The following is a 19,445-nucleotide window of genomic DNA, read 5'->3' as shown; positions in this document are numbered from 1 at the left end:
GGAGATTTAGAGAGCTTTACAAGACATGTTCAAATGAAAATACTTTTAAGATCAATTTTTTATTAGGTGGATGAATTTTTCTTTTTAAGAAGCTTTGCTACTGATCATATACAAACTCTTAACTAAGGCCAAGTCAACACTGGGCTACATGTACACTACAAGCCTCTTGTGGAAGAGCAAATGCAAATAGAGCGCTTATTTGTATAAGTCATGTTCTCATTTGCATTTCCTCTTCTTTTTCCTTTTGCGCAAGAGGTTTTTGCGCAAAAAAACACTGTGTAGATGGCTCCTTTTAGCGCAAAACTCCCCTTTTGTGCAAGAGCCGTTCTTCCTCATTTTTTGAGGAAGAACGGCTCTTACACAAAAGGGGTTTTTTTGCGTAAAAAGGAGCCATCTACAAACCACTTTTTTGCGCAAAAACCTCTTGCGCAAAAGGGAAAGGAAGAAGAAATGCAAATGAAAGTGCAACCTATGCAAATGAGCGCTCCATTTGCATTTGCTCTTCTGCAAGAGGCTCATAGTGTAGACGTACCCTTAGAGAGAAAGTTGAATTAAGATACGCAACTCCAGCTAGAATAACATAGCTGGAGTTGACATACTTTAAGTCAAATTTCTGGGGCATCCCCCATTGCATGAGGTTGACAGGAGAAACTCTCCTGTTGACTTCCTGCGACAGGGAATATCAACCCCGCACCAAAGCTAATGGAGTTGTCTTGGCCCAGCTGGCTGAGAGGTCCCTACCCCCACAGCCCTGCCAACTGGAGACTGGCTATAAAATCCTCTGGAGCAGCTCAGTCAGGGCTGACTGCTGAAGGGGAAAGATGTGCTGAGGAAGCTCCAGGGGAAAAAGCTACCCGAGAAGCCGCAGAACTGGAATGAGACTAAGGGGAAGACATCTGCCAGGTACCAGTAGGAAGTAGTCCGGGGGGGGAGGAGGGGAATTGCTTCCCAAGCACTCAGAGTGTTGCAGCAGGATTCCCCACTGAGCAAGCAGTGGACCGAGCCACTGCCAACAGAGTCCTGAGCTGGAACCCAGTGAAGTGGGAGGGCCTGGGTCTCCCTTGTCTCCTCTGTACATATCCCCATGTGGGGGAGTTTACCCTGTGCATATGGACCTAGGCTGCTGGATCATACTACCCTGAGTTGCAGGGACTTGCATATGAACTTAGGCCACTGGGCTGTATTACCCTGAGTAGAGGGACTCACATATAGACGACATAGGCCATTGGGCTGCATAATCCTGAGTAGAGGGACTTGCATATGGACTTAGGCCACTGGGTTGTAATACTCTAAGTCCATATGAGAGTCCCTCTGCTCAGGGTAATATGGCCCAAGGACCTGAGTAGAAGGGACTTGCATATGGACTTGGGCCACTGGGCCATAATACCCTAAATAGAAGGTCATGGGTACAAACTGAGGCTGTTGAGCCATCCTGTAAATTGATAGGGTGATGTGCGAATCATTTAATCAAAGTAAATTAAGCTCAAGGGGTCTCCAAGGGTTGGTCACCCCTTGATGCTTCCCTTATGCCTCATGACCATACTAGACCCACTAAATTGAACCATGGAAGATCAATCTCCAGAGCATCGATCTCCGAGCAAGTACAGAAAGGCCTAACTATGTGAGAGAGAGTATGTGCACACATGTGTACATATATCTCTTGGAACCAAAATTAAATAAGGATAACTGTTAAACTAAAGGAGGTAGAACTTCCTGACCTAGTTGTTCTGCATTATAATGAATGTCTTTGTAGTTTATGTGCATACAAATAAGTTATGTAATTTTCCATATGTTCTGCACAAACAGAGATGTGCAAGGTTGTGAGACCAGAACCTGACATTATTGAGCAGACTGCAATATTCATAATAATAGTTAGGCTGGTATATGCCAAAAGTGATTAGATGCAAAGTCTCAGATGACTTGCTACAAGATTTGAGTTTTAAATGATGTAGAATTCCAGGGACTATGAATTCTATTTACGAAGCAGACTTTCTCTTTCAAATTTAGGGTCTGTTCCACAGTCTATTGAAGTCAATGGAAAGACTCCGCTTCACATATATGGGCTTTGGCTCTGTCTGCAGTTTCTAAAACCACACCAAAGAAAAATCTCTTGTACTCACCTATTCTGTCCTCCTACTGGTCAGCTCTGCGGACAAATTTTAGCTCACTCTTTATATTCTGGATCTCTGATAAGTTTACAGCAGGGCCTGGAAGTTTCTTGGCTCCTGGGAGCTGCTTCTTTTCCTTCTCTTCCTCCGTAGAAGCAGAAACACTCTGCGCAAAGGGAAAATAGTCACCTCTCAATAATGGTACAAATTTCTTGAACAGAAACAGAAGTCAGCTAATTGGGGAAACGTGAACAATTTTTGGATGCCAACCATAATCCTAGGGGAAACTGGATGGCTGTAAGAAGGAATTAACTTGATTGGCAGACACCTTGAAATACTGCATGTGCTTTGAAAAATAAGCTATTCAAATGTATTGAATGCACAAGGATTTGGATCTCCCTCTCTCTGTGAATAGCAAAGTTATGTTAAAGGAATAATGGAAAGTGAAGCTGACGGAGTGCCATGGGACGAAAAGTAAATATCAATTTTTTGACCTAATATCTTGTAGCGTGCCACAGCCATGAGCTAGGTCCTTCGAAGCCTAATATTCTGCACCTGTGATTTCAGCCTTGGGACATGACCAATTCTTATAGAGCAGAGCTGTGATAGTAGCTCATGGGCACTAAAGGTCTGTCCCAAAGCTTGTTAAAGTCAATAGGAGTCTTTCCATTAACTCTAGTGGGCTTTGGCTCAGGTCCTGTGGGAAAGATGGATTTTGTGATATTTGTGACACAGCCTAGTGGGGATCTTTAAAATTAAGACCAAGACCTAGGTCTGGAATCAAATAGGGAGTTAATGTAGTGTCATTGGGGGTTGAGGGGAGGGGGTATGTTCTTGTCATCTGTGTTAGTTGTAAGATGGCCTACCATAAATTTTATTATCAGCAGTTTTTTTGTGGCCTTCCACTAACAACCCTTATTTGTCATGCACTGTAGTGACTGAAGCAGGAGGGGATCAATCAGTGTGGCTGGCTCATATGTGATTAGATTCTAACACCAGGTGGAGTAGTGCTGGGTGAACTTTTTCACGTACAACTCTTTCTCAGCAAAAAGTGCACATTCGGTGATACTAAATAACTTCTTGAGTACGTATTGATTTTACTGGATTTTTCATTTTAGAAAAATCAGAACATTTTGACATTTTCTAAGTGAAATGGTTTGGTTTTTCAGTCTGAAGCCTCTTTTCCTTTCAGCATTTCCTTTCATTTTATTTTTAACCATTCAAAGCTATTTAAAAAGTCTCAAGATCACAACCAATTATTTAATTTTGTAAAAACAAATGTTTGGTCCAACCCACCTCTTTTAATTTTCAACATTGCAAATGAACAAAAAAAAAGGGGGTTTTGTTTTGTTTTGTTTTGTTTTGTTTTGTTTTGTAGAGAAACAATCAGAACAAGCCCAGGACCATGTGTTACCCTGCTGTACCTATTTTTGGGTCGCTGCCCTTAAAAGACATGGTTTTGGCCAACTCTTCAGAATCTTTCCTTCAGCCCAGTTACGTCACTCTTTCCTTCTTGGATTTAGGTTTCAGTCAAACTAGTCTTAATCCAAATACTAATATTGTTCAAGCACCAAGACAGCTGGTGACAGATTTTTTCTGTGAGATGGAACTGTCACACTGGGTGCCATCTGTGCAGTGCTGTTACTGACGACAGCCTAATTCTTTCCCTTCCCTCTACTCATCTCTAATTCTTGCTGTTTCCTTGATTTTAAGACCAGAAGCGACTGTTTATCATTAATTGTTATTATTGGTAGTAATTTATCATTTATACTGTGGTGATGTCTAAAGTTCACAACTAAGATATCCAATCTTGATTGACTTATGTAGGGATAGGTACCTATGTAGGGATAGGTAGTTGTCCAGCAATGAGGCTAAGATTTTTCCAACTTAGTATGATTACCATGCAAATCAGTTGTGGCTGGAGCTAAATGAATAGTTTTGCGACAAATGACTTACTCGATTAATCTATCCTCTTTCTTTTTTTCCTCAAGGAATGTTCACTAGGGGATCATGGTTTCTTTAAATTAATTTATTAGGTGGATTTACTTGACTTTTTTTTTATTTGGTCAGTGAGATTTTTCTCTATAGAATGACTCTTGATATTTGACACCTGATATTCAAAATTCAAAAGTGATTGGTCCTGTATATTATGTAGTATTATTTCTATTCACTGCCTGATCAAATGTAAAACAAGGAAGAGTGACTCTACTATGGTTTCAATCTCACAGGGAGAAGCAGCAGACAGGGAATTTTATACTATGTGTAACTTCTGTCTGTCTGGGCCACAAAGACTTTTCATGATGCATCTTTTCTAGGAAACTTAGGCTACTGTATGTTTAATAGACTCGATAAATTTATATTTAATTTTGTATCATCTTAATTCATACAACATTTATTTGTGCATGCATACTCCTAGATACTAATGATGTAGTTCATGGGTTCCCAAACTGGGGGGGGGGGGGCATATTCCCCTGGGGGGGCGTGAAGAAATTCCAGGGGGGGCACAAGGCGACCCAGCCTCTCCCCTCTCACATTTTCGTGTGTGTGTGTGTGTGTGTGTGTGTGTGTGTGTGTGTGTGTGTGACAGACATCTTCCAGTTTGAACCCTAAAGCCTTAAGGGTATGTCTACACAGCACGCTTATTTTGAAATAGGCTATTCCGGAAGAAATACTCCAAAATAGCTTATTTCAAAATAGCACATCTACACTACAAGGAAGCCACACAACTAGTCTGGGGCAGGTTCCCCTAATGTGGACGTGCTACCTCAATTTAGAGCCCCAGGAGGCACTGGAAAGTAATTAGTTTCAATGGCCCTGGGAAGGAGCTATTTTGAAATAGCAGAAGTGGAGCGTCCACACTACTGCTATTCCAAAATAGCTTTTTTGGAATAGGCATTATTCCTCGTGGAATGAGGGTTATGGAAGTCGGAATAAGCCTCCCATTATTATGAAATAACAGAATTGCTGTATAGATGCTCGCATTGTTATTTTGGAATAATGGCCGTTATTCCAAAATGATGCCACTGTGAAGGTGCAGCCTTAGAGATAACAAGGTAAATAAAAAGAATTCAGCTACGTGGTATTTTTTTTAATAGGGGCTCAACCAACTTGATGTTAATTTGAACATTTGTACAACTGATTACCATCGAAGTCACTTGAATATGAGTAATTTTACCAGGTGTTCTGTATGAAATATGGGGAAATATGGTCACCCTTCCTAAATCAGTTACAACACGCTTCTATTTTGTAGTTCTGTGCTGTAACTAACTAAGGCAACAATCATTTTGGCCTCTGGGACCGGGTAATGTTTGAACATGTTTTGGAAATGTTCTATTCTATAAATTACTTAGGGTCACTTTTTAACCTCAGATGAATGGCATTCATAGTATATGTAGCTCAAATTATCTCCCACTATGTGTACATCCTCCCCACCCCCCCTGCTGAAATTAGAACTTGGCCTCTAATTTTATAAAGGAAGTTTAAAGAGTCAATAAGATGCCTGATGGTGCTAAGATTATGGTAGCAAATATCTAGCTGGCAAGACAGTGGGTTGTTTTTTTTTTGTGAAATTCCCAAGTCCTCCCACTCAATTTGCTTGCTACATGCCTTTTCACTCAATTTTTTTCTCATACAAAACCTACAAGGATTTCAGCCCATTGAATGTCACACATATCTTCCTTGCCAGGTTCTCAAAATATAGCCCATAATGTTCAGAACTGTTAAGAAAAAGATAGATTTGCCTCTAATGGCCTTAAAAATAGAACCATGGATTGTACTGCAAAGCTAAATAAACAGCAAAAACTGAAAATACAAATCCACTGAGAACGTTTATGTTCCACTGCTACAGCAAGTTCTAATTCAGCAACCTCTACTCATGTGAATATACTTCATTGGTTTGGGGGAAATAAATGCTACAGGATCAGAGCAGAAACTTTAATTCAATAGTTTCTGTTTCATACATAATTAGAAGATTTACCTGGCATTGCTCAAGGCACAGGGTTGGCAGGGGTGGGGGGAGTGCAGGAGTCAGGGTTGGGGGTGAGGAGAGATTCAGGGCAGGGGGTAGAGATAGGGTTGCCAGGTGTCTGGTATTCACCTGGACAGTCCAGTATTTTCGCCTCCTGTCCGGAATAAGCCTCCTGAGATGTCCAGTAGTCTCTGAATTTTTCCCTGGCCAGGAGGTGAAAATGCTGGGCACCTGGCACCCTACCAACACTAAGCACCCGGCCTCCCCAAGGCTACCAGCACAAAATGGCTGCCAGCCAAAAGACGTAGGTCCTAGGGGAAGCAATGCTTCTTAGTGCTCAATCGCTCCCCTGTTCCTATCCCTGCACTTACTCTTAAAGGGGACATGCTGTTTTAATGTTTTATTTTAATATTTTTTTGGGGGGCGGAGGGGGGGGGGGGAGCTTAATAAGTCCTTAGAGTCCTTTTTTTTCTCAAGCAAAATGCAGGACTATGTAGCACTTTAAAGACTAACAAGATGGTTTATTAGATGATGAGCTTTCGTGAGCCAGATCCACTTCCTCAGATCAAATAGTGGAAGAAAATAGTCACAACCATATATACCAAAGGATACAATTAAAAAAATGAACACATATGAAAAGGACAAATCGCATTTTGGAACAGAAGGGAGATGCAGGGGGGGGAAGGAAAGTAAGTGTCTGTGAGCTAATGGTATTAGAGGTGGTAATTGGGGAAGCTATGTTTGTAATGGGTAAGGTAGTCGGGGTCTTTCTTCAATCCCCCCCCCCCGGAGTGTCGAATTTTAGCATGAATGACAGTTCAGAGGATTCCCTTTCAAGTGCAGATGTAAAAGGTCTTTGTAGCAGAATGCAGGTGAAGTCAAGTCGTTGAGACAGTGTCCTTTCTGGTTGAAATGGTAAGAAATTATTTTTTCTTTGTGATCCTGTCTGATATCTGTTTTGTGGGCATTAATCCTTTGGCAAAGTGTCTGAGACGTTTGTCCAATGTACATAGCAGACGGACACTTTCGGCACATGATAGCATAAATTATATTTCTGGATGCGCAGGAATATGTGTTCTTGCTCTTATAACTCACTTGGGGTATGTCTACACTACCCCGCTAGTTCGAACTAGCGGGGTAATGTATGCATACCGAACTTGCTAATGAAGCCCGGCATTTGAATTTCCTGGGCTTCATTAGCATAAAGCCGGCGCCGCCATTTTTAAAAGCCGGCTAGTGCAAAACCCGTGCCGCGCGGCTACACGCGGCACGGGCTAGATCGTTTGAACTACGTAGCCATTCCGAACTATCTGTACGCCTCGTGGAACGATCGCCTAGTTCGAACGATCTAGCCCGTGCCGCGTGTAGCCGCGCGGCACGGGTTTTGCACTAGCCGGCTTTTAAAAATGGCGGCGCCGGCTTTATGCTAATGAAGCCCAGGAAATTCAAATGCCGGGCTTCATTAGCAAGTTCGGTATGCATACATTACCCCACTAGTTCGAACTAGCGGGGTAGTGTAGACATACCCTTGGTTAGGTCCAATAATGGTATCAGCAGAATGAATATGTGGACAAAGCTGGCAACGGGGCTTGTTGCAAGGGAAGGTACCAGGGTTGGTATTAATGTGGTATGTCCTGTGGTTGTTGGTAAGAATCATCTTGAGGTTAGGTGGTTGTCTATAGGAGACTATGGGTCTGTCTCCCAGAGCCTCTTGGAGTATGGTATCCTGTTCCAGTATAGGCTGTAGTTTATTGATAATCTGTTGGACAGGTTTAAGTTGGGGGTTGTAGGTGATGACAAGTGGTGTTCTATTGTTGGTTTTCTTGGGTCTGTCTTGAAGTAGATGGTTTCTAGGTATTCATCTGCTCTTTCAATTTGCTTTTTTATTTCTCGGGGTGGGTAGCTGAGATTTATAAATGCTTGGTAGAGATCCTGAAGCTTCTGGTCTCTGTCAGTGGGATTAGAGCAGATGCGGTTGTATCGAAGGGCTTGGCTATAGACAATGGATCGTATGGTGTGTTCTGGATGGGAGCTGGAAGCATGTAGGTAACTGTATGAGTCAGTGGGTTTTCTGTAGAGAGTGGTGTCTAATTTTCCATTGTTGATTTGTACTGTGGTGTCCAGGAAGTGGACCTCTTGTGTAGAATGGTCCAGGCTGAGGTTGATGGTGGGGTGTAGGTTGTTGAAATCTCTGTGGAATATCTCCAGTGTTTCTCTGTGGAATATGTCCACGAGGAGTACAGATAGTTCGGAATGACTACGTAGTTCGAACTATCTAGCCCGCGCCGCGTGTAGCCGCGCGGCACGGGGTTCGCACTAGCCGGCTTTTAAAAATGGCGGCGCCGGCTTTATGCTAATGAAGCCCGGGAAATTCAAATCCCGGGCTTCATTAGCAAGTTCGGTATGCATACATTACCCCGCTAGTTCGAACTAGCGGGGTAGTGTAGACATACCCCTATAGACAACCACCTAACCTCAAGATGATTCTTACCAACAACCACAGGACATACCACATTCATACCAACCCTGGTACCTTCCCTTGCAACAAACCCCGTTGCCAGCTTGGTGGCCAGCTGTTCTTTGGAGCCAGGCGAGAGTGGCAGAGGCCATGCTGGGTGGCAGCTGCCCCCCTGTGGTCATTCTGGTATATAACTGTCCCCTGTGCTTGCTGCCCCTCTGTGGTCATTTGGGGGTATAACTGTCCCTGCTATCATAACCATCCCTTTCCATTTGATAAGAAACAATCATAGTCCAGGGACATCCTATTGTCCTGCAACAACCAAACTTGACCTTGCTTTAAGTTATGATAAGAGAAGCTGCATACCGAATTTGATGATCCTAGCGCTTACTGTTTAGGAGGAGTTCTTGAATAAAGAGACTTACAGACGGATGGACAGACAGATGGACACACACACACATACACAAAGAAATATAAACTCTTAAACATATAGTAGATATTCACATAATTGAAGAGCAAAGCTATAATTCAATCATCCAACTAAATCAAACATTTCTAGCCATTTATCTTATTTTTCAAATACTACCTACGCATGTGTGTGCTTTATTAATTTATTTTAACACCTTTTACATTCTTTCAAAATTTAATTAACAAATAGCAAATATGTTTTAATTTATTTTCAAAAGATAAAACCACTTGTGCATGCAAGGTCACTTCACATGTTTTCTTTCTAAAATGCCTTCTTCAAAACTAAGGAAAATCAGTTCTCCCCTCAAAAAAAAAGGGGGACTTTCAAAACAGAGCATCATTACTGTAAAGTATATAATAGAATTTATATACTATATAAAATAACCTCTTCTGTTCTGATTAACAAGTAAACTGATGAGAGGAGAGGAAAGAATTAACCTTTTGTAAGAAAATTGCATGGCTGCCATGATTATTGTAGCTGGGGGAAAGGGCTGATAATTTGTCCAAAAATATTCTAATATTCCCTTCTAGAAGACTCACCCAGCATTGCCTGGGTGTAGGTCTGGCCAGGGACATGGGGATGTGCAGGCTGATCACTGGATTCTCCCTGGGGCCAGGCAGGGGTGGAACAGCCTGCTTGCCGGCTACTTCCCGGGGCTGGCCCAGAGCAGTAGGGACCATGCTGCCAGCCAGTGGCTGCTAACACTAGCTGGGATGCTTGCTTCCCCCCTGTGATCATTGAGGAGTATAATTATCCCCCATGCTTTTGACTCTCTGTGGTCATTTGGGAGTATAACTCTCCCTGTTATCACAACCCTCCCTTTTTGTTTGATGAGAAACACTCGCATTGCATGCACATCCCACTAGCCTGGCACAACCAAACCCTGACCTTGATTTAAGTTATGATAAGAGGAAGCTGCCTACCAAATTTGGTGGCCCTAGTTCTTACTGGTTAGGAGGAGTTCCTGAGCAAATGGACTCACAGACTGACATGCACACACACCAACACACAGATGCACAAACCCTCTCATATATATATATATAAAATAGCTTTAGGGATAGGTCATTGGTGTCCCTGGAGTAGCAAGGGATGTGACAATTCCCCTCTTGGTCTCTTCATTGCCCCAGGCAGGAGTAAACTATGCTAGCTCTATACACAGTACAATATACACTCCTCAAAGTGCTACTTTGCTTCCCCATCCTTGCCTTCCCTTTCTCTGTCACTGTTGATGGCATTCTCTTAACTATACAGGCCGTCTTCTTTATACAACCAAGATACATTCCAAAAACTTGGACTTATAGAGAAACAACTTAAAGTGGACTTAAAGCAAGCTATGTTCCTGCAGCTGAATTCCATTTGTGGAATTTGATGGGGTTGGGTTTTTTGGGCATGCGACTTAAGAGCAGGGAATGGGAGGACTTATAACGCATCCGTTTCTATGAGCATCAATGACATTATTACGAAATGGATGTCTACAGGGGCAGCTTACAGCAGGGTCGCCCTGTATCCTGGTACTTGTTTATATTACCATGTATGTTTTGACCTCAAAAATAACACTGAATTCAATAGGCAGAGGTTGATTTCCAATAGGAATTGGCATACGGATATCTGTGATATTTAGGACTGGTGCATCTTACCATAGCCTAGATAAAATGGTTTGCATAACACATAAGCTGCAGAGATTCTGCTGCATTAAGTTTAAATATTACTTTCTTACCTCTTCCACTTCAGGTGTAAATTCTTTTCTTTTGGGAGGATGCCCTGCTCCAGGTCGAAATGCGCCCATTGGGATGTTGATATTAGCCTGTCAGAAGGAAACCATGATGGATTCATCACAAAAAAAAAGTCTAAATGCAATGAAACGACAGGAAAGAAAAGATGCAATTGCAAAATAAAAAGGGCTCAGTATGGTGAATTTCTGTGTGTGTGTGTGTGTGTGTGTATTATATTTGTAGCAACTGCCGTGTTTTTACAGAGTTGGTGCTGGAGTGATGGCTCTCAGACCCTTTATACTAAGGATCACATATGAAGATAATGATCCTCTTGCTGGTCCTTTCCATCCATCTTCCAACTCCTAGTTCCCCTCCTTGTCTATGTCAGCAATAGTGATTAGTTACTTAAAAGCCTAATAGTAAGATGGTACAAAAGAGACAAAATAGAAATAATCATATTTTAAAGTAATGAGTATGGCGAGTTGGATATTTCCCACACCCACCACCTTTTAGAAGCCATGCTACTGATTTCAATCCCCAGACATACAGTATTAATACATTTATCAGTAGTTAGCTCCCTGCATTGACTGCAGCTCCACTGTTTTAAGTTCTCTGGGTTACTTTGCAGGTTAGCTTTATTCATCTGTAGATTTGCTACCCCTCCAATGTTGGTGTTATTGACAAATTTGACTGAGGCTGGATTTACACCAATGGAATGCTGGAAGATATGGAGTAAACTCATACCGTGCTTTAGGGTGACAGTTTTTTCAGTTTTTTTTTTAAATTAACAAAAAACCATTGGATTTTCATGGGCATGGTTCCAAGGCGCAACGAAGCTCAGCACTGCATTTGATATGGGGACTTGGAGGTGGCATCTCTTTGCAGATGGCACCGTCCTTCTTGCTTCTTCAGACTGCAAATTTCGACATGGGCTTGAATAATTTGCTGCAGAATCTGAAGCAGCTGGGATGAGCATTAGCACCTCCAACTCAGAGGTCACAATCCTCTCCATGAGGGAGGGAGCAGCTGTCCTTAGTGGAAGAGTTCAAATATGTAAGGGCCTTGTTCATGAGTGATGGCAAGCAAGAGCATGTGTTCAACCAGGAGATTGGTGCGGCAGTGGCAGTAATGTGGGTGCTGTACCAATCCGTGGTGGTGAAGTGGAAGCTGAGTTCTCTGACAAAGCTCTCAGTTTACAATTTTCTGCACATCCCCATTCCCACCTGTGGTCCTGAACTTTGCAGAGTGACAAAAAGGATGAGATTGTGAGTGAAACTGGTAAAAATTAGGTTTCTCCACAGGGTGACGGGGCTTACTTTCCAAGACAGGATGAGGGGATTGGCTATTTCCGGAGAGCCTTGGAGTAGAGCTGCTTCTCTTCTGTATCATGACAAGCCAGCTGAGGTGGTTCTGGCACCTGATAAAGATGCTCCTGGGAGGCTTCCAGTGGAACTTTACCAAGAATGTCTCACGGAGCTGAGACACCAAAGTCGACCCAGAACACACAGAAGAGTATACTATCTCCTGGCTGGCCTGGCAGTGCTGGGATGCCTCCAGGAGCAGCCAGAACCTGTTGTGGAGGAAAAGGAGGTCTGTCCATGCTGCCGCAAGATCCTCAGGAAAAGCAGCATAAAGGAAGAAGAAAAAGAAGAAAAAAAGCTGCTGGACATCCTTAAACTCCAGGATTGGACCAACGCTAGTAGGAAGGATGGTGATTGATGATGACAGTTGATGGATTTGTCACCTTGTGTGAGAAGCAGGTCTATGAAATTCAAGAAAGCTTTGGAACAAAGAAACCACAATAATATTTATAGTAAAACACACAGGCTATGTCTACACTAGCGGCTTCTTGCACAAGTACGGCCGTTCTTGCGCAAGAATCTGCAGTGTCCACACTGCCCGCCTGCTCTTGCGCAAGGAAATTTACAGTACGGCGTGGTAAGAGGGGGCTCCTTGCGCAAGAGCTACGCTCTTTTTTGACAGGTATAATCTCTCTTGCACGGGAGCTCTTGTGCAATAGGGCAGTGTGGACGCTCAGCAGGGATTTCTTGCGCAAGAAAGCCCTGTGGCTAAAATGGCCATTAGAGCTGTCTTGTGCAAGAAAGCATCCACACTGCCATGGGCGCTCTTGTGCAAAAGCACAGCTCACACATGGCAGTGTGGACGTTTTCTTGCGCAAGACTTCTTGCACAAGAACACTTGCGCAAGATGTTCTTGAGCAAGAAACAGCCAGTGTAGACATAGCCATGCTGTGGTGGGGAATCCAGTTTAATTAGTACATGAAGTAATTAGCCCCAGTACCCCAAGCATATTTCTAGGTCAAATATGTTGGAGTGCTCAGGAAATTTCACAACTAAGTTCAATTCTACTGTAAATAAAATCAGTGGCAAACCTACCTTGTCTGCAATGCAAGCAAGCTCTGTGTCTAAGGTACTTACAGTGTATGTCTACACTGCAATTAAAAGCCTGTGGCTGGCCTGTGCCAGCTGACTCAAGCTTGCAGAGCTCAGGCTAAAAGGCTGTTCCATTCCTCTGCAGACATTCAGGCTTGGATTGCAGCCTGGCCTTGTGACTCTGCAGGATGAGGGGGACCCAGAACTCAGGCTACACTGCATTTAACCAGGTGCTTAGCCCATGCTCTGCAGACCTAAGTCAGTTGGCACAACCCAGTTATGGGTGTCTCATTGCAGTGTTGACATACCAATATTGCTCCCAGTACCATCTCGGCATCTTGCAGTCTTCAATGTATTGAACTTCACAGTACCCTTGTGAGGAAGTCAAGTGCTATTTGCTCAGTTCCCTGTGCATTAAGTGGGACTCTGAGGCAAAAGAGGGTATGTTTACACTACCCTCCTAATTCGAACTAGGAGGGTAATGTAGGCATACCGCACTTGCAAATGAAGCCCGGGATTTGAATTTCCCGGGCTTCATTTGCATAAGCCGGGCGCCGCCATTTTTAAATCCCGGCTAGTTCGGCCCCCGTGCCGCGCGGCTACACGCGGCACGGAGTAGCTAGTTCGGATTAGGCTTCCTAATACGAACTAGCTGAACTCCTCATTCCATTCGTGGAATGAGGAGTACTGCTAGTTCAGATTAGGAAGCCTAATCCGAACTAGCTACTCCATGCCACGTGTAGCCGTGCGACACGGGGTTCGAACTAGCCGGGATTTAAAAATGGCGGCGCCCAGCTTATGCAAATGAAGCCCGGGAAATTCAAATCCCGGGCTTCATTTGCAAGTGCGGTATGCCTACATTACCCCGCTAGTTCGAACTAGCGGGGTAGTGTAGACATACCCAGAGAGACTAAGTGACTTGCCCAAGGCCATACGGGAAGCCTGTGGCAGAACAGGTCCCAAATTCACCCTTCCTCTCACATGCTTTGGGAAATAGATTGGGACAAGTACCTAAAGATCTTAGGTCTCCAGTTGCTCAGTTGCATTTAATAGTGTTTGAATGGTCATTCATGGGTCAAATCCCCCCCTCCCCCTCAGGAAAGGGAATTGTAATTTTTACCTCTTTGCCTTAGACCTGTGCATACACCTGGGAAGGTGGGGAGAGTTTCTGCTGCTTCCTCCTCTTGGAATCAAAGCAGCTTAACATTTTATTAGACATTCCAAAGGTGTTTCACTAGTGGAGGAAGCCAAATCAGCACAAACCCCTGGCCACCCAAAGCATGACCTTTCTACGGCCAATGAGCAGTCTTTTGGCACTTAAAGACTAACAATTTCTATGGCCAGTTCTTCTCCCTGTTGGAATCGATGGAGTTTAACTAGAGTTATGCCAGTGCATCTGAATTCAGAGTCTGATCTGTTATCTAGAGGAGAGTTCAGACAGAAAGTAGCAGGGTAGGTTAAATATGTATTTAAAAACAAAGATTTTTGAAAAGAAAATGCATATGTTTGCAGACCTGAGGAAGAGCTCTGTGACACTCGAAAGTCTGTGTCTCTCACCAACAGAAATTGGTCCAATAAAAGACATTACCTCACCCACCTTGTCTCTCTAATAGATAATATTACCTCTGACTATAAATGGACAGATGAAATGCATGATGTGTCAGCTTGATGGCCTATTCTCCAGCTATCAGGATTACTATGCAAAAGAACTGGACTTGTGTTTACAATCACTTGATTCTTTCTCTGGGAGAGTTGTAGAGGCACAACATACAGACCTGAGAACTTGATGCCTTCTGCTGCCCTGCAACCCAGAAGGCCAGTTTAGGGCTGTTATTGGTCAGATGTGAATGAAGTCATGGTCACCCCGATTCATCCAGAAGCACAATTAAACAATCTGTAGGGCCACTTGAAGGTAATTATGTTAAAATACATTCAGCGAATAGGAGAGTTTTCAGAGCTCTGAATAGAACACAGGACTAGGGATGTGAATGTTTAACTGTTTAATTGGTTAACTCAGGGGTAGACAAAAGGGCCTCTGTGGGCCAGATCCAGCCCGCCAGGTGGGTTGATCCAGCCTGCAGAGGCCCTGCCATTTCCCCTTCCCTCCTCCCCCGGCCATTAGGAGCAGGAGGAAGCGCACAAAGTTTCCTCTGCCCTGCAAGAAACATGGGGCACTTCACGCGCTCCTCCCACCCTCAGGCCAATCAGGGCTTGGAGGCGGGAGGAGTGCATGAAGATTCCTCTGCCCTACCCCCCACCCTGTGAGGAGCAAATACTAATGTGCTGCGCACTCCTGAAAGGGTGGGAGGAGACTTCACGCACTCCCTCATCCCCAAGCCCTGATTGGCCTGGGTGCAGGAGGAGTGCGCCAAGTTTCCTCCACTCTGCCCCCGCCCTGCAAGGAGCACACAGCACTTAGAAGCACCGTGCACTCCTGGCAGGGAGGGAGGAGGCTTCAAGTGCTTCCCCACCCCCCCCGGGCCCTGATTGGGTTCTTGGTGCTTAGTGGGAAGGGGCAAAAGGGGCTCCCTCATCCCCAGACGACTCATGGTCTAGGGATGCCTAGAAGCATCCTGACCCCGCCCCTTCCGGTGCAGTACGGGGCCACTTCAAAATATGTTTAAGTTGCCTCCGGCAAAAAATTATTGCCCACCCCCTGAGTTAACTGGTGGTGGCTGGAGCAGCTCCCCGCCAGTCATGGGCAGGGGGCTGCTCTGGACCTGTAGGGTGCCTACTGTGGACTGGGGCTGCTATGGATTGGGACTGGAGTGGGCCCCCTGTTAAATTTCACATTTCACTGGTTAACCAATTAAATGGGACTTTACATCCCTATTGGGCACCACCATTAAAATGCTAAACCAGAAAAAAAGTCTTAACTGAGTGGAAAATCAAAAGTAGTAAATGTTGACAGAAATTATTATCAGCTAATATTACAGACAGCATTTCATACACAGATTATGGACAGTTTCTTCAGTAAATTTTTTGATGTTAGTATATGGATATGGATCCTTAAATTTCCATTTCTGTAGCACAATATATATTGTCATTTTCCTAGATGTAGGGCTTATTGTGTCAGTATATAGTAGCACAAGCTCATAATCCATGAATCACTATAAAGTATAATGTATAAACAAAAATCAGTGACACCTTGTATCATGGATCTGAGACAAAAGCACAATTTATATACATCAATTGCAGTGTAAGTTTTCTCACTGCAGCAGCTTCCAGTAATCCCTAGAAATGTTATAAAAACCAGGTTTTGCAGTAGTTGCTTTTCTAACATTTGTAATTCAAAACTAGTTCAGAATTTTGATTTTCTTTAAGTATTAAATTTAATGTTTTGGAGGCACAATTTTAAAAAAATACTAAAAGTTAGTTGGATTTTTAATTTTTTTCCTGCTTCTAAACTGAAACTTTAAAAGTGACCGAATACCATCTGCCCAGTCCTTTAGGGTGTGTCTAGACTACATGGCTCTGTCGATGGAGCCATGTAAATTAGTGTATTCAGCATAATCAAATACACAAGGCCGCCGTGTTGCGCCGATGATCAGCTGATCCGGCACAGCCTAGACGCAGATCTGTCGGCTGGGGAAGCCTTTGCCAACCGATCCTGTAAGCCTCGTTTCATGAGGCATAAGGGATCAGTCGGCAAAGGCTTCCGCAGCTGACAGTTCCACGTCTAGACTGTCGCGCTGTGCCGGATCAGCTGATAGTCCGCACAGCGTGGTGGCCACGTTTACTTTAATGAAGTGGGGATTATTTAAATCCCAGTTTTTTTGACTATGCTGAATACACTAATTTACATGGCTCCGCCGACAGAGCCATGTAGTCTAGACACACGCTTAGTGTTTTGGAGGCACAAGTTTTTTTTTAAAAATACTAAAAGTTAGTTGGATTTTTCAATTTTTTTTCCTACTTCTAAACTGAAACTTTCAAAGTGATCAAATACTGTCTGCCCAGTCCTTCTCTTTAAGTGAAGAAAAAAAGGCTATCGGTTTAATTCAAAATGTGTTTTAAAAAAGAAAACTTGTTTACGTGTAACATATTAAGTTTAATAGTTTATTAAAATGTATATCAAAGTTATAAATCTCCTAAACTGTGAGTTAATAATGCACACTATTTTGAAATCTAATACATAAAAGGTGAAATTCTAGCCAACAGACTGAAGTCAATGGCAAAATGTTCATTGATTTCAAAGCCGAGATTTCAAACTGTTATGCCTTTTTATATAAAAAAAAGTCAGCTCTGTTCAGTTAAATCACACTTTATAATAATCAGAGTTAATACATGTAGGCCTACATAATTCAAAATGCTACAGAAGTATTAGCTACTTAATCTTTGCAATACCTCACTAAGGGTATGTCTACACTACCCCGCTAGTTCGAACTAGCAGGGTAATGTAGGCATACCGCACTTGCAAATGAAGCCCGGGATTTGAATTTCCTGGGCTTCATTTGCATAAGCGGGGAGCTGCCATTTTTAAAATCCCGCTGGTTCGAACCCCATGCAGCGCGGCAACACGGGGCTCGAACTAGGTAGTTCGGACTAGGCTTCCTATTCCGAACTATCGGTACACCTCCTAAACTTTCACGAGGAGTAACGGTAGTTCGAACTAGGAAGCCTAGTTTGAACTACCTAGTTCATGCCCCGTGTAGCCATGTTGCACGGGTTCGAAACAGCGGGGTTTTAAAAATGGCGGCTCCCCGCTTATGCAAATGAAGCCCAGGAAATTCAAATCCCGGGCTTCATTTGCAAGTGCGGTATGCCTACATTACCCCGCTAGTTCGAACTAGCGGGGTAGTGTAGACATACCTTTCCTGTGCAGAAAGTACGACCTATCTGCTCTCTGGGGAGCAATACTGCCCTGTCCTGCTGAGCTAGAACCTCTGGTCTCCTCCCAGCGAAGGCACAGATTTGGGGTCACAGCTGAGCAACACAGACACTGAGAGCAGCTCAGCTCTGGAAGGCTCAGTCAAAGGTATCTGACAGCATCCAGAGTATTCTGCCCCAATAGGACCAAAACACCAGAGAAATCCATCTGACTATGCATAAAATTTATACAGACAGAGCTCATAAGTTGTTCTTCCCCTCTATCAATGACAGAGCAATATGTACAGCTGTTGCTCCCCAACTCCGGTAACGATTATTTACATTGGGCTTATTAATAAACAAAAGTGATTTTATTAAATATAAAAAAGGTAATGGTTGCAAGTGATAACAGACAGATCAAAGTAAGTTACTAGGCAAAATAAAACAAAACATGCCAGCTAATCTTAATACACCAAAAAACGTATTACTTGCAATTTCTTACTGTAACAGTAGTTTTAATTGCTTGTCTCACAAGCTGGGAAGCCTCCACACTTTGGGCCCACTACTTCCCCCAGTTCAGTCTTAGATGTTTCCAGCAGTCATCTTAGATGGTAACCAGGAGTCTCTTGGTATCTGGCAGCCCCCTATTGTTTGGTTTTATGCCTTTATACAGTTTTTGCTCAAAGTGGGAATCCTTTGTGTTCAGTTCAAACTTTTCTCACGTTGAGTGGAAAAGAACAGTATCCAAAATGGTTTCCAGCATCAGCTGCCCTGGGCACATATCTTTGTAGGACCAGGCTCAGAGGAGAAGCAAGATTATTCACAGCTCATTGTCCCGATCACTGGGCCATTAAGTTCCTTGAGTACCACTAATGGTCCTTACTTAGCAGGTCTAGATCAGTAAATAGGTTTATATTTCTAATTTAAAATACAGAAATGATACACGCACACAAACATAATATACACGTGCAGGGGATTATAAGCATTCCAATTATTACAAGCAGTTGTTTGCATAAAGCATGGTCAAGTTAAGCATATTCCTATTCATAAGCATTTTTCCATAAAGAATGTGGGGGTTCAACATCACAATAATATCACTTTTGATTAACATGAACTGACAAGGCTGGGATATTTAAAATGTATATTCAACAATGTATGAGTTCTATAATTTTAAATATTCTCTATTAAAAGATTTTATCAGTTTAAATTTTAATATGATCCTGTATTTTCTGGCACAGCCATTCTTTGGGACCCAGAAAACATATTGGCTGTATACATGGTAATTCTCTGGATTCTCCTGGTGTGTTTAGTGAAGCCATCAACAGACATTATTTATCATGGGAAGGGCTATTGTTTTAAAATAAAATCTGTGATCTTTTTTCACTTTTAAATCAGCAGCAATTCTTCAGGACAACATTTTTATGTTCTTTCAAGACTAAACTTGTATTATTTTAAAATAATCCCTGGCTAATACTTTTGTGTTGTTCATTATAAACAAAATGTAGATTGTCAAGCAATTGATATAGAGA

General features: G+C 43.0%; 1 protein-coding gene across 5 annotated transcripts in view; it reads right to left on the bottom strand.

Annotated features, from left to right (window-relative positions):
- The window catches only part of SMPX (small muscle protein X-linked), an 80,596-nt gene that overhangs the window by 44,376 nt on the left and 16,775 nt on the right, over positions 1–19,445 (bottom strand). For all 5 annotated transcript variants that reach the window (XM_089774847.1, XM_006128754.5, XM_075913332.2 and 2 more), the window contains exons 3-4: positions 10,720–10,806; positions 2,121–2,274 (exon numbers count right to left, since the gene is read on the bottom strand). In XM_089774847.1, coding sequence (XP_089630973.1) covers positions 2,134–2,274; positions 10,720–10,806 — 228 coding nt within the window. In that variant the 3' untranslated portion in view covers positions 2,121–2,133. The remainder of the gene's footprint in view (positions 1–2,120; positions 2,275–10,719; positions 10,807–19,445) is intronic.

This window comes from Pelodiscus sinensis, chromosome 1, assembly GCF_052426305.1.
Source record: "Pelodiscus sinensis isolate ZL-2025 chromosome 1, ASM5242630v1, whole genome shotgun sequence".
Taxonomy (NCBI): Eukaryota; Metazoa; Chordata; order Testudines; family Trionychidae; genus Pelodiscus; species Pelodiscus sinensis.
The sequence above is the reverse complement of the archived record's forward strand: the minus strand, read 5'-3'. Positions and strand labels throughout refer to the sequence as shown.